Source organism: Hetaerina americana, unplaced genomic scaffold (assembly GCF_022747635.1).
Source record: "Hetaerina americana unplaced genomic scaffold, ioHetAmer1.1.p SCAF_5, whole genome shotgun sequence".
NCBI classification, from domain to species: Eukaryota; Metazoa; Arthropoda; class Insecta; order Odonata; family Calopterygidae; genus Hetaerina; species Hetaerina americana.
In genome coordinates, this window is record NW_027287095.1 from 55,979,077 (window position 1) to 55,993,041 (window position 13,965).

A 13,965-nucleotide genomic window follows, 5' to 3' on the forward strand; every position below is an offset into this window, starting at 1 on the left:
CTCTTACTAGTGCTCCAAGAACCTAGACGTCCCTCTTCACGTAAACGATATCAAGCGTTTCCTTTAGCGTGTTGTCCCTTGTCGATTGGACTCGATTTGACCGTGTGTACGATTACCATCGTAACATCACTGCTTGGTACGGTAAGTGGGCCAACCTGCCTGCTATCAGCAGCATTGAACCAAGCTGCCTCACTAACGCCAACCTAGAAAACAGAGTTTATCATCTTTTGTTGAATTTTTACTTTAACTGTTAATCTAATAAATAGTCCATAGTTTTTGAAGCTCACGGTGATTGCATATTTTTCATCTAACTTTCCTTACTTTTGTATGTTACATAATTAGTGAAATTAAAAAAAATGTCTGCATTAAACTTGGTGTTTTCTAGCGCAAAAAGCATTGTATCGTGATTATAATGCTAATTTTCCCCGCCTCCTAACCATCTTTCATAGGGTGGAACTAGTTCGTTGCCGGAAAACACCAAAATCAACGAGACTGTTGATTTGAAAGTCAAGGGTAGATTTCACCTCATGCTTTCATCACTCATGTTAGGGAGACCCTGGGCATGTTGTTTCCCAGTTTGTTCTGGCATTCAGAAAGTCTTACGAGCAGTTTGAGTTTAGCTAGAAGAATTCAAGTATAGGAATCAAGTGTTAGTGAACCCGGGGTCCTTTACTTAGTAAATTAACTCTGTCCCCATTAGGCTGCCATGCTGCCCAATGTTGATTGCATTATTTATCCTGAGAATCCAAACTAAAGGTTGCGTCGTTCAAACGCGAGTGGCCGAGAGTTCTCATATCTTACTTAGGACAAACCTGTTGTAATTTTTACTTGCTACCCTTTTCTCATGTTAAAGAGACGGGCTTCGGCTTACTATCTTATCGCCAATGGCTGTAATAAAGGGAATTAGGAAGTTTTCATTGAGTTATATTTTTATGTAATAAATATTATATTATGTTTATTAGATTTTTTCTTTTGACTGACAGTCATTACCATTTACAAAGGAGACCGTACAATAATCTGTCAGTGCAATCCACTTTTAATTAAAATTTTTAAATCAAATTTAATGAAAGTTTCAAAGGAAATTACGAAGTAATCCCCCAATTTTTATAATAACTATCTGCCTAATGGACACATTTTGCCCCATAAAATTGCTTTTTAATTCACCATTTCTCACCTCCTCCTCACTCTTAATACCTTTTTATATTTGCTCTTTCTTTCTTCCCCTGACATCATTCCACATTGTCGCAATTGTTGAGACCCGACTTTATCTTCTGGTCAATTGAGAAAATCGGGAATTGGTATTTCTTATTTTCTTGGCCCAAACCATTCACGATGACGCGTGACCCTCGGTGCAAGGACTGATTTTTTGCCCCGTAAACTTCCCTCGTTGATTGCGCGACGCAACTGCGCACCCTTGACTCGGGGCTCGAGGTGGTCTGCCTAGGCCTACGGATGAAAGTGATCCGTGCCCTAAGTAATTCACCGGTTGGCTCACTCGTGCGATACTTCCGTGGCACCTTGCCTTCAGAACGCATTCCCTCGTGCAGGTGGACAAGGACAGCTCGAACGCCGCCGTTTGGGGTGGAGCCGCTGCGGCGCTGACTGCCCTCCTGCTTACCTCTCTAGCCATCCTGTGGTGGAGGACCCACCGGAGGCGGCGGGAGCAGAGGAAGGGACCTGCCTCCGCGGTGACCGGAGGAACACTCCAGAGCGACGGGATGACCATCCAAGTACGTAACCCCGCCCTTGCATATTTTCACTAAGGACTTGGATGTCATCCAGAACTGGTCTTCACGTTGCTGGAGAATTTGTAGAATTTTGGTTGTTTATTATAAACAATACCATTTTTTCGTTATGCCGCTCTCTGTTCATAGGCGAAAAGGAACCTCATGAACCTAAAAACATTGAATTGTGGAACGATATGTACCTTTAACTGCTGAGCTTTCTGTTTGACTCCACGCGTTCTAAACATGGTCTAGGGTTTTTTATAACCTTAGAAATTTTGGGATCTCCAGTAGAGAGAGTCAAACTACGAGTAATGAACCTTGAGGACCATTCGATGGGTTAGGCGCTGAGCTCGTCTGTTACTAAAATCTGCTGATGGTGAAATCCACGCATTTGGGGTATTGTGGTCCTGTTCTTTTCCTCTGCCGTCTGTGGTTTTATGGAAAGTCCTGGCACCCACAAGACAAAAGACGACAGCTGGGCAAGTCCTGACTCATCTCCCAAATATGTTCACAGGACCTCCCGTTGAGCAGCTTAACCATGTACTTAACCTTACTTTCTTTTGATCTTCAGATATACCTGTATATTACCCGCCCAGTCAAAACGTCGCCTGTACTGTAAGCAAGGTAAATTAGGGTATATTTCGAGATCTGCTTTCAATTTCACAGCTCTTAATCCTCATCGTTTGCATGTCGTCCCAATATCAGTTTTTTTTTCAAATATTCGAATTATGGGAATAATATTTCCAGTGCTAGCATACATGAGCATTGACGTGGCAGATCGGTTCACTGATGATGTGATGGCCAGTTTTTCACGTAAAAATTCATAACTTTGATCTCTCTAGCCATCAGCCGTCTCAGACGAATGTCTTTTTCTTTCCAATTACGGAAAAAGTATGTGGAATAGCAGTGGTATTAAAGATAGGTGTTTCTCTCCACACCCAGAAAAATTTGAAGGCACAAGTTTTCGTTTCAACATATTCGTGACATATAAATGTGCAGATCTCAAATAGTGTCTTCACTTCTGATCATATCCCTATTCTTTTCAATATGTCGTTTTCCTCAAAGCCTTGCCTAATCTTGTCCACCTACTCCTGAAAAATTTCATTAAACAAACTTTTGCCGTGCCAGGTTTTTCCTTCTTTGGGGGTCTACTATACTGAAAGCCCGCCGTTGGCCATCTCCCCCCTCCCCGTTTACCCTTACCTTCTGACGAACTCAGAACTAATGCTCGTAGAAGTAACACAAGTTACCGGTCACTGAATTTGCAAATGAACGTTCTTTCCCCATGCGGGAACTTTTCCGCGGAACACCCCGATGTTTATGATTCCGCGGATGATAACGATCGCTCATGCGGACAGGGGCAAATTGATGGGCAATGGTCATGTTTTCCTATTAAAAAAGATGAGTGATCGAAGACACATGGCGGAGCTTTCACTGAATATGAGCTTAATTGAAACAGTAGACATATCTGTCAAAAATCGATGATTCATAATCTGTAGCCAAATTGAAAATTTTGACCGTGGCTTATGTGTACCCATCACATTATTTGAATAAATTATCAATTTCCAATTCATGGATGGAGTTCATGGGTATTTCTTATTTCCAGAAAGATGATTATTTGATTTGCTTAAATTATGATGGCTACGGTTTTACATAGTTCAGCTAAGCTTGCTTCAAATTGCAGGTCAATTTCATATATGTACTTACAGTGAATTAAAGTTTCAAGTATGAGTAGTAAATCCGTTTCATGGTATTTACATTTTTAATTTTTTTTAAATTTCATTACAGCTTGTGTTTTAGGAATTTATTTTACTTGTAGTTACTTCTTTGAAACTGCAATAGATTAAACAGTTCGTGTTTATGGATTTACTTTTAAGAAAAAGTTTTAAGTCGTATGACTTAAAACTTTTTCTTTAAAACTCCAATTGTTTTGACAAATTTCTTTTTTGCCAGATGCCTAAACCAAAAGTATTTGTTTGAAATGACCAAAGATTTCATAAGTGCATAAGGTTTTTCAATTGTAGATTGCTGATTAGTATATTCTCAGTACATAAAATGTATTCTTAGTGCACTTTTCATCCCAACTATGAGATATTATTATACATTATATCTACGAAGTTATTTCCATTTCTGTATGACCATAGATAAGAACATAAATAGAAAATAAAATAAAAATCAAATTGCACTTTCTACTTCTTTTATGAGAAGATTTTTACCATTTTTACCTGCTGTGGCGGATAGTGAAGTTTGAGAAGTGTTAATAGACTAAACATAGTAAAACTGTGAAATCAGATATATTTATTTTTGCCTCAATTTTTTTTTCATTTCTCTCAGCAATCTACTCCTGTGAGCCTTAGCAAAGGAGTGCTTTTGCCTGATCGGTATGCTTCAAATCCACAGTACACCTCTTCACTGCCTCAGGCCTCTGACACACCAGTTCCACTCATCCCGAAGGATTCCCTTGCATTCCTTCAGGAGATAGGGGAAGGATGTTTTGGAAAAGTTTATCGTGGTAAGTCACATCAATCATAATTACTTTAAAAATAAATAAACATTTGGATAGTGCAAAAATACACGACAATATAAGTAGAGAACAGGTAAAAGGACACTCAAATTTCAGAAAGTTTAAGCTTTCGGCCCTCTCTGAGGCCTTTTTCAGGTCTAAGCTTAGAACCAAGTTCCTTCTTTCCCCAGAGGAAGGTGGTTTGACCACCAAAAATTCAGAATATGTGTGAGTTTCATTTGTATGTGTTTCACTATGTGTTTGTTTGCTAGTTCTATCTCACATCTCCGTTTAAATAAAGTATCTTGGAAGTGTTTTGGACCAAAATGGTCAAAGTAGTAGGGATGTTAGGAGAAGAGTTGCGCTAGGCAAATAGGCTTTCACAAGGAGGAGGGAGTTGATGACGGGGACGTTGAGTAAGGATGTTAAGAAAAGACTCGTAAAAACTTTGATATGGAGCGTAGCTATGTACGGCGTGGAAACGTGGTCATTGAAGCAGGAGGATAGACGTAGATTGGAGGCTTTTGAAAAGTGGGTGTGGAGAAGAATGGAGAAGGTGAAATGGACAGAGAAGAAAACAAACGAGGAAGTACTTGGTATGGTGGGCAAAGAGAGGGGTTTGTGGGGAGCAATCCTATGGAGGCAGGAAAAGTGGACGAAGGGGGTATTGACCGGCAGCGGGTTGTTGAAGACTGTAATTGAGGGGAGAATGTTAGGCAAACGAGGAAAGGGAAGGAACAGGATAGGGATGTTGGACGGGATGAAGGGAGGAAGAAAGTACTCAGAGCTGAAGAGGGACCTGATGTAGAGTAGGATGTTGTGTTTTGCTAGGGGCCACAAATTATTTAATTAGTAATCACGTCCATCCAAAAACCTACCTTAACCGGTAGATTACCTAATAATAATAATATATGTGTATATATGTTTATATATTAATATATGTAATCAACCCTAAGGTCAGTTTTGTCGGTGTTGGTAGAACCCCCAAAATACCATATACATGTAAACCAGTCATCAAATTTATTAAATACTAAATTTCACCCATCAAAACCTAGTTGGTTTTCTACATGAACATAACCGCAAATCATGATGGAAATTATGACTACTTAAGAGTAGAATTTCATTTATTTTGCATGAATTTAGCACTAACTTTCATTTAAATTTTCAGGAGAGTTGAAGAATATCTGTCATCACAAACCCTTGGCAGGGTCTCAATGTCCAGCTCACAACTGCTCACAAGTGGCCTCTCAGAGAAGTCAACCAAACTGCACTGGTGGCTCTATGATTGTTGCCATCAAAGTATTGAAGGAATCAGCCTCAAGGGAAGCTGAGGAGGACTTTCTGAGGGAAGTCGAGATAATGAGTGCCTTTCAGCATGAAAATATCCTTTCTTTGATTGGGGTAGTTCTTCAAGGTGTGCTAATTTCTTTAATTTTTAAATATCCATTATAAGGATGATGATATGTGGCAAGGTTAATGAATATTGGGCAAAAAATATAGGAAAACTCCGCAGCTATTACAAACCTTATCCCTGCTAAGGTATTAGCTCTCCTGTAAACAAACACTGGTCATTTACTGCTTGGGTGTAAGTGGGACTGCATTTGATGTGAATGCATAGTTATGTCTGTGAATTATTCCTGCTTTTTGCCCACTTTTTAGTTATAACATTGTGGCATATCACCACTGTAGTAACCTCACAAATGTGGCCATAAAGCTTGCCACTACAGAATAATTCTATTATATTTGGCATCATCCCTTTTATTTATTTCTGTCCTTAGTGAACAGTTTCAAAATGAATTGTGTGACTTCAAAACAATATATGAAAGTAATATTGTGTGAGAAAGTGCTGGTTCAAACTAGTAATGTGAAGGGTGCTCTTTTTAAACATAAATCTTTATTCAATATTTCCTTTGTGTATGTTGTATTTTCTTATTTTTTAGTCCTGAAACTTCCTTAAAAAGTTACAATGCACTCTTTTCAATCAACTTGAGTCAGCTCTGCATAAGATAATATGGTCATTCATTACTTATCAAACATTTCCATACATCTTTGTATCTATGGGAAACGTAGATAAACCGTTTCATTCTTATTTTGAAATATGATTACTTATAAGTTTGAAAGTGGGGCATAAAATATAGAAACTCTATGGTCATTTTTTATGACCTAATGCCTTTCAAAATCAATGATTATTTTTAATGAATTATGAGTGACATGAGGAATGGTAAGACATTTCTTTGGTAAGAAAATCTCTTTAAATTTAACAAATTCAAAAGAAACTGCGTGAGATGCCGCAACAGGAACTTTTAATGGAGTCATCCGCTAATGTGCATTTCATCCGCTAAGTGCATTTCTTTAAATTTAGATTTTTCTGTTCTTAAGGCTATATTTCTGTAATTTAAAATAATTTTGAAATTGATTGTTATAATTGGTTCTTCTTTCTTGCTCAGAAAATGGTCACAGTCCTTGGATGGTATTTGAATTCATGCCATTTGGGGATTTAGCAGAAGTTTTAAGAAGCAACAGTCGTGAACTCTGGAAACCAGTGCCTGGGTTGCCACCTCTTACTAAGGTATGCCCAAAGTATTTTGGGAATTTTTAATTGAATAAAAACTCACCACACCTGATGCTGCAAAACTATAGTATCATGCCTGATGAGGCATAATTTGATAAAACTGAAATATCCATTCTCCAATTCAATGTCCAAGAGCTGGAAATAGGAATGAAGACATTGAGGAATTCAAAAAATTGATTAGTATGGGATGAGAATCAATGTAAAAAAGCAAATTTAAATTGGTTTGCAATAAATGGGAAGGCTTTGCTAAATACTGAAATCGGAGGTAATAAACTAGAACAGGTAGAATGCATGTATTTCACGTATCTACCAAGTGCTAAAAACATGGTCAGTGAAGTAGGGACATGAGAAGAAGGATTGTGTTAGGCAAGGAAGCTTTCAGTAGGAGGAGTTTGTTGATGACAGGATTGAAAAGTAAATATGTTTGGAAAAATTATTGAAAATTAGATATGGAGCATGGTTTTACATTGCGTGGAAATTTGGTCATTAAGTTATCAGTGTAGATCAGCAGCTTTTAAAATGCCCGTGTGGAGAAGGAAGGGAAAGAAAGCAAAGTAATAATTATTTGGCATTTTAGTGTAGGAGAGAGGGTTTTGGGAAGGTAGATAAAGTAGGTGCAGTGGATTTTAATTGGTAATAGAATTTTGAAAACTGTAATAGAGGTTAATAATTTTAGGCAGGAGAGGTAGGGGGAGGAAAACATATTGATGTAGACATATTGGGTGGATTTAATGCAGATAGAATATATGCCGTATTGGAGGAGAGTTTATTATAGTGTAGGGGGTTCAGGATGTGTCTTGTTAGGTGAAGCTTAGAAATGTAGCCATATTAAACCATATTAAACCATATGAAGTGTTCATCCAAAACCTCCCTAAAACAGTGGACTACCAAATAAAAATTATCTACTGTATATCCATACTCATTTAAGGCATCCCAGAGCCTAAAATTTACTGTCTGCTAAAGTCTGGCCTCCTTCCACATCAAGCCTGTGTATACTTGCTCATTCATCCTCCTCACTTATCCCTTCACTTAGGCAAAACATTCCAAATCCCATTAGAATTTTAGGGGAAGTTGAATTGCCCTGAAATTTCAACTTGTGTCATAAAATTGTCCTAATTTTGCTAGTATCATCCCTAGGTATAGAGTGAAAAATAAGTTTAATTGAATTACCGAATTGTTTATTAGAATCGCTTATTAGAAGCATCAGGTTTACCATAACAATGGATGTCCTCATGTCAATATATTATGCAAATATCTACTCCTGTATAGTATATAGTATCCTTTTCTGGGGTTCTTCTCCGCTTGCAGACACAATATTTAAAATTCAAAAGCGAGCCGTACGGCTAATTGTCAAAGCAGAGCATAATGCTCCTTGTCGTCCATTATTCCATAAATTGAACATTCTACCTTTGCCATGTATTTATATCTATGTATTAATGGTGTACACCTTTGTAAACCTTTCAATGTATGACACAAATTGTGGTATTCACCACTATGGGACCAGGTCTAAAAATGATCTGCACCGAACTTACGTAAGAACTAGAACCACCGCACCAGGCCCTAAATCTATGGGTCTCCGTATGTTTAATAAGCTAAATGAGGACCTGAAATCCAGCACAAACATTTGTCTATTTAAAAGGAAATTGAGAGCTTTTCTTCAAAGGAATTTGTTCTATTCTATTAGGAATTTCATGGAACATGAAACTTAGAATAGGTATATGTATTTCATTGTGTATTATTGTATATATGGACGTGTCCTATACTATGTGTACAATTTTTTGTATGATGCAGTCTCTGGACAAATAAAAATTATTATTATTATTATTGTTAAGAGATCGCTCTCAAGTCCACCCCTCCTCTCTTCCTGAGTTTTGGAATTCACCTCTGAATCAACATTTTGACTCAAATGTGCTTCTACAGTAATTTCCTCTGATAATGGAGTGCTTGTCTACCTAAGATCACATCCAAAGTGTTTATTACCACAGGAAGAAAAATGTTATCCCTTGACATCTGCGATTTATTTTAGAGTAATATTGATTTTAAACCAAATGAAATGATGACTAATATCAAATAACATATGCTGGTGTTACTTGATTACCATTACAATAACTATTTCCCCATATGTGGTATGGTTGAATCTCTACTTCAATAATCAATTTAAAGGTTGATTTTAATTGATGAGGTTTGACTAAAAACCGGCTTTTTGTTCATGAAATTCTCACATTCAGGGTAGGTATACCATTTCCTGTGCCACCACAGGTTTCCAATGGAATTCTGGTATCCTAAGTATATGCTGCTTGGATTTTAGGTGGGATTATGGAAATACATCTCCTAGGATTTGAACCCAGTACTTTAGATTAATACACAAACCACTACAAATGGTTGAATGAATATAATGACTTGATCATTACTATTTATGCTTTCCATAGGTGTCCCTATTGTCTGTATGCATACAGATAGCTTGTGGAATGAGTTATCTGTCAGCACAGCGTTTTGTGCACCGGGATCTGGCCTGCAGGAACTGTCTTGTTGGTGCAGACTTCACTGTGAAAATAGCAGATTTTGGAATGAGCAGAGATGTGTACACCTGTGACTATTACAAGGTAAGAGTTTCACCTTGTTTTAATAGCATGTGAGATTTATATAATATGTATAGGTGTGTCTTACAATCTGTTATGGATTAAAAACATATTTCTCAGCCTTAACCACTAGTTCATACTATATAGGGAGGAAATTGATAAAATTCTTTCATTGGTGATTACTGAAATACGCTCATATTTCAACATGGATTATGGAATATAATACTTAATTGTTACGCATTGTGCAAAATATTTGCTAGTTTCAGTATCAATCGAGTGCAATTAAACCTCCTTGGCTAGTTAGCAAATCTAGAAGAAATTGCATATAAGTTGAGGCCTCCTTAAAATGATGACTTTCAGTATTTTAATGGAAGGTTAATGAGAGTGTGCGGAAAATTTTTATACTTCTAAAGAATTAGTTTGGAGTGAATGGCCATAGATTTAATCTTTAATTATAATTTCGAATTAGATAAGTGAAATGGATCTTGAATTTAGTTCTTTGAAAGCCATAACTTGAAGATACTTTCCCATCTGTTCCAGACTTTATCACCGTGGAAATGTGTAGAATATTCATATTTCAAAAGGAGTAGGAGAAAACTAAATTTTCATGAGTATCCTTTGAAAAATGCATTATATGTGGTGGGGAACTAATGAAATGTTACTGTCGCAGAATCTTCCGCAGTTTCTTGGGACTTAGTACTTATTATTTGGGAGAAATATGTTAACAGTTAATAGATGTTCTGCTTCCAAATTCCCTCTGGAATGGAATGGAACCTTCCATTTTTCATTTGGGTAGGAGGTATGAGGGACATTATGTTGGAGCCCAATTGCCTAATATGAATTTTCAATGACCACTAAATTGTTTACTTTCTGTGATGCATAAGCATGTGTCATTGGCTGGTGTAAGAGGAATGCAAATTGTTTTATTCATCAGCTATACAGCTGCGTGGCTTAATAGAAAGAGACTTTTTGCATTTACTTGCCAAGTCGAAATTTGAAATAATTGACCTTATGAATTTAAAGGCATATTCCTTAGACTTCACTTACTAAGTTTGTGTAGTATATATTATTGAGCTGTGAGTTTTATTTTTAAAATATGTTTCATAATTTTCTTTTTATTTAAGTTACAAAAATTATGGATAAAAAATGTAGGTCTGGAACTCCAGGAAAAAGCAGTATTCAATAATGAAAGTTCTGTAGCCTCCCTTAAAGCATTATTACCAATTTAGAACCCAGAATTCTTTTTGCTCCCCTAAAAATTCTTTAGGCACTGAATAAGATATTATAGAGCCTCAATTCCGGTACAATTCATTTGTTGCTGATGTTGCCATAACTTGTGAGTCATGATTCTCTCTTAGGAGTACATAAGTAAAGTGCTTTGATTTCATCATGTAGTTTTCATGTGTAGGTAGGCTGCCCATGATGTCATTGGTAACTCTGAAGATTAATTCTATTTAACATTAACTGTACTCCCCTCAGCTTCAACATGGGGACACATCTTGTATATTTAATGTTTATGGTCACAATTATCAAATTGTTTAAAAAAATGAATGCTCATTGCAAGTGGGTAAACAAACGACCTCTTCATCTATTTCAATTGTTTTCAAATAATTTTTTAGATTGGAGGATCCAGAATGTTGCCTGTTAGGTGGATGTCTCCTGAAAGTGTGATGTTTGGTCGCTTCACACTTGAGTCAGATACATGGTCATATGGTGTTGTACTCTGGGAAATCTACTCACTCGGGAAACAACCCTATTATGGCCACTCTAATGAAGAGGTGAGTTGAAATGATTCAATAAAATTAACCATTGATGGGTCTAGAATGCATTTGACCTTTTGGTGATTACCTAGTGGCATTAAAAAATTTGATATTTTTTAAAAGGATGCATTAATATATTCTAATAACCTAGTCAATATTTCAAGATGCATGACACATTTTTTTATATGAATCTAATAATATCCTCACCATAAGGAAAGAGATTAAATTGATTTATTTTTCAATCATATAGAAATTATAGTTTAAATGAGACCAGGATTTAAAACCTGATATGTTATAAACCCACAAATGTAACTTGATAATTTCATATGAGATCAGAGAAAGGAAGTTTATTAACTTGAAAATTTCAATTTAATTAATATCCTATTATCCGTGGGTAGTGTAGCTAAAACTGGTTAAATGCATCTAGACAATAAAAGTTTGGCATTTTACATAGGCATCAACAGTGCCAAATTCTCAGTGACTAAATGACAGATTTGAAAATTTGTTTCCAAGGAAATAAAATGCCTAATGGAATAAAATTCAGTAGTGGACATTAGTTTACGTTAGAAGATTGTGTGAAAAGTTGGAGTTTCAAGTAAGGGACTCTTCATGCTGTTATATTTTAGTTGAAAAAATTTATTAAGTTATTATGGTATTATTTGCCTCTTCATGAACTCTATTATGTTTTTATAGTGCAATAATGATTTTTAACTTCTTCAAGAAATATACACATTGGGCAAACTTATTAAAAATCACACATTTTATCATTCATTCGAACTTTGGCAATGTAGCAGTTTGCTCTTGTTTGGCTTGAACAAAATTTTGTGAATAACTGTCTTCTTAAGAAGTAGTGGAATGATTAAATTTGGATTTTTAATGGAAAATTTGTGAAATGTATTCCCACTCAATAATTCAATGTCTAATAATTACCTTGTTCTTCCATGCGGTGCTAATATTATTATCACTGTAGGTCGTAAAGCTGATTCTGCAGGGGATAATGCTCATACCTCCTGAGGACTGTCCACCACTTGTGTGCAACCTCATGAGAAATTGCTGGAAGACTGAACCAAAGGACAGACCCAGCTTTGCAGGGCTACATTCCCAGCTCTTGGAAGCTTGGGAAGTCATGTCATATGGTGAAAGTGCAAAGGATCAATCTGTCCATGACCGTTCTACAAACTCCTCCAGCAATAGACCCAGCACAAAATTGCTTTCATCTACTGATGCCCCTCTCCCTCCATCGCTCCCCCCTACAGTGATTGAGTTGCTTGACCCTGACAACTACCTCCTTCCACAAAACTCATGTTCAAATGGGGGTGTACAGACAGAGGGCAACAATCCCTCGAAATTTCCTTATCTTACACCTCCTCATCCTCTCTATCCTGAATATTTCCAACCCCTTCCTGACTGATGGATAATACAACCAAGATAGATTTTTAATTTTGCAGTTTAAGAGTTGTGTACAAAGTGTATATAGTTTGTATCCACAAAGAATTGCTATGTGTCAGCATTTAAGTGATAGAGAGACAAGTGAAAAAAATGAATGCAGAAATGCCAAAGAAACAGACCTTCAAACATTTAAAATGAAATATTTTAGACTCCAAGACTTGGATTCATTAGACAGGCTTATTTTTGTGAATTGCGGGAAGTGAAAAATAATGGGTGAGTTTCTTATCAAAACCATCTTGTATTATATGTGAATTGTGACAAATGAGAATGAAATCCTCACTGCTAACGATGCTGCTAGATTATAGGATTCATGAATCGTTCATTGATTCCACTAGGTATAATGCATGTAAAGATGATTCTCAAGATACATTATAATTATACTTCAGTAATGAGATACAATGGGCCATATGGACCCAGTGTGAACTGGGGCTCTTCATTGGTGTATGCAGTGCCTAATTAATATTTTGTACAAGGCGATTTCCGGATAGATAACTAAAAGATAGATAAAGATGAATATATATTGGCAATTAGGAAATTTACTGTATGCTTTTGGATATATGTACATGTGAGCAAAATTTATAAAAAGGTATTTTGTTACACAAAGGGTCTTTCTTTAGAGCACAGGATGGCCTGATATGAAGTTTCATAATCATAGAATACGATTCCATGCCCAATTGTTATCAATTTCACTTTTGTAACGCATTGGAGAATGTTATGGGTAATAATATTGTGTGTTTATGTATACATATATAAAACCATTGCCACAGTAATCAACTCCAAGGTCGGTTTTGCCGGTGATGGTAGATTTCACCCAGTACTTAGCCCAATGGTGTGTGAAATTCACACATCAGGCTAGAGTGGCCAGTGCCTTTCCTTGTGCTGGTTATGTTTTCCCAGGAATATCTGGTACCCAGAAAATCACATAGCTTGGGTGGAGCTGCAAGTGCCCACAGAGGCTTGCCCGGGAATTGAACACCAGCCCTCCAGTCAGTAGTCTAATGCTCTACCCCCAGACTACCACGACCCACATATGTATGGATATAGATATAAGATCACTTTTATGTGTGTTCCTATTCCTTATATCTATATCCATGTGAATGAATATGTGTTCGCCAAATGTGTAAACACACAGTAATATTACCCATAATATATACATATACACATACATACATACATGCATTCACACACACACACACACAGATATATATATATATATATATATATATATATATATATATATATATATATATATATATATAGATACACACACACATACATACATACATATATATTTATACACACACACACACACATACATACATGTGAGTGTGTTTATATAAAACAATGTATATTTTTTAAGATCTCACAAGTGCCT

At 36.4% G+C, this 13,965-nt stretch overlaps 1 protein-coding gene across 1 annotated transcript in view; it reads left to right on the forward strand.

The window, feature by feature from the left end:
• Window positions 1–13,729, forward strand: part of LOC139694068 (muscle, skeletal receptor tyrosine protein kinase-like) — a 58,480-nt gene extending 44,751 nt beyond the window's left edge. Inside the window, exons 4-10 of the mRNA XM_071592490.1 lie at window positions 1,548–1,730; window positions 4,062–4,239; window positions 5,399–5,644; window positions 6,678–6,799; window positions 9,232–9,405; window positions 11,001–11,159; window positions 12,112–13,729. Of these exons, the coding sequence (XP_071448591.1) occupies window positions 1,548–1,730; window positions 4,062–4,239; window positions 5,399–5,644; window positions 6,678–6,799; window positions 9,232–9,405; window positions 11,001–11,159; window positions 12,112–12,552 (1,503 nt within the window). The 3' untranslated portion in view covers window positions 12,553–13,729. The remainder of the gene's footprint in view (window positions 1–1,547; window positions 1,731–4,061; window positions 4,240–5,398; window positions 5,645–6,677; window positions 6,800–9,231; window positions 9,406–11,000; window positions 11,160–12,111) is intronic.
• Window positions 13,730–13,965: the final 236 nt, after the last annotated feature.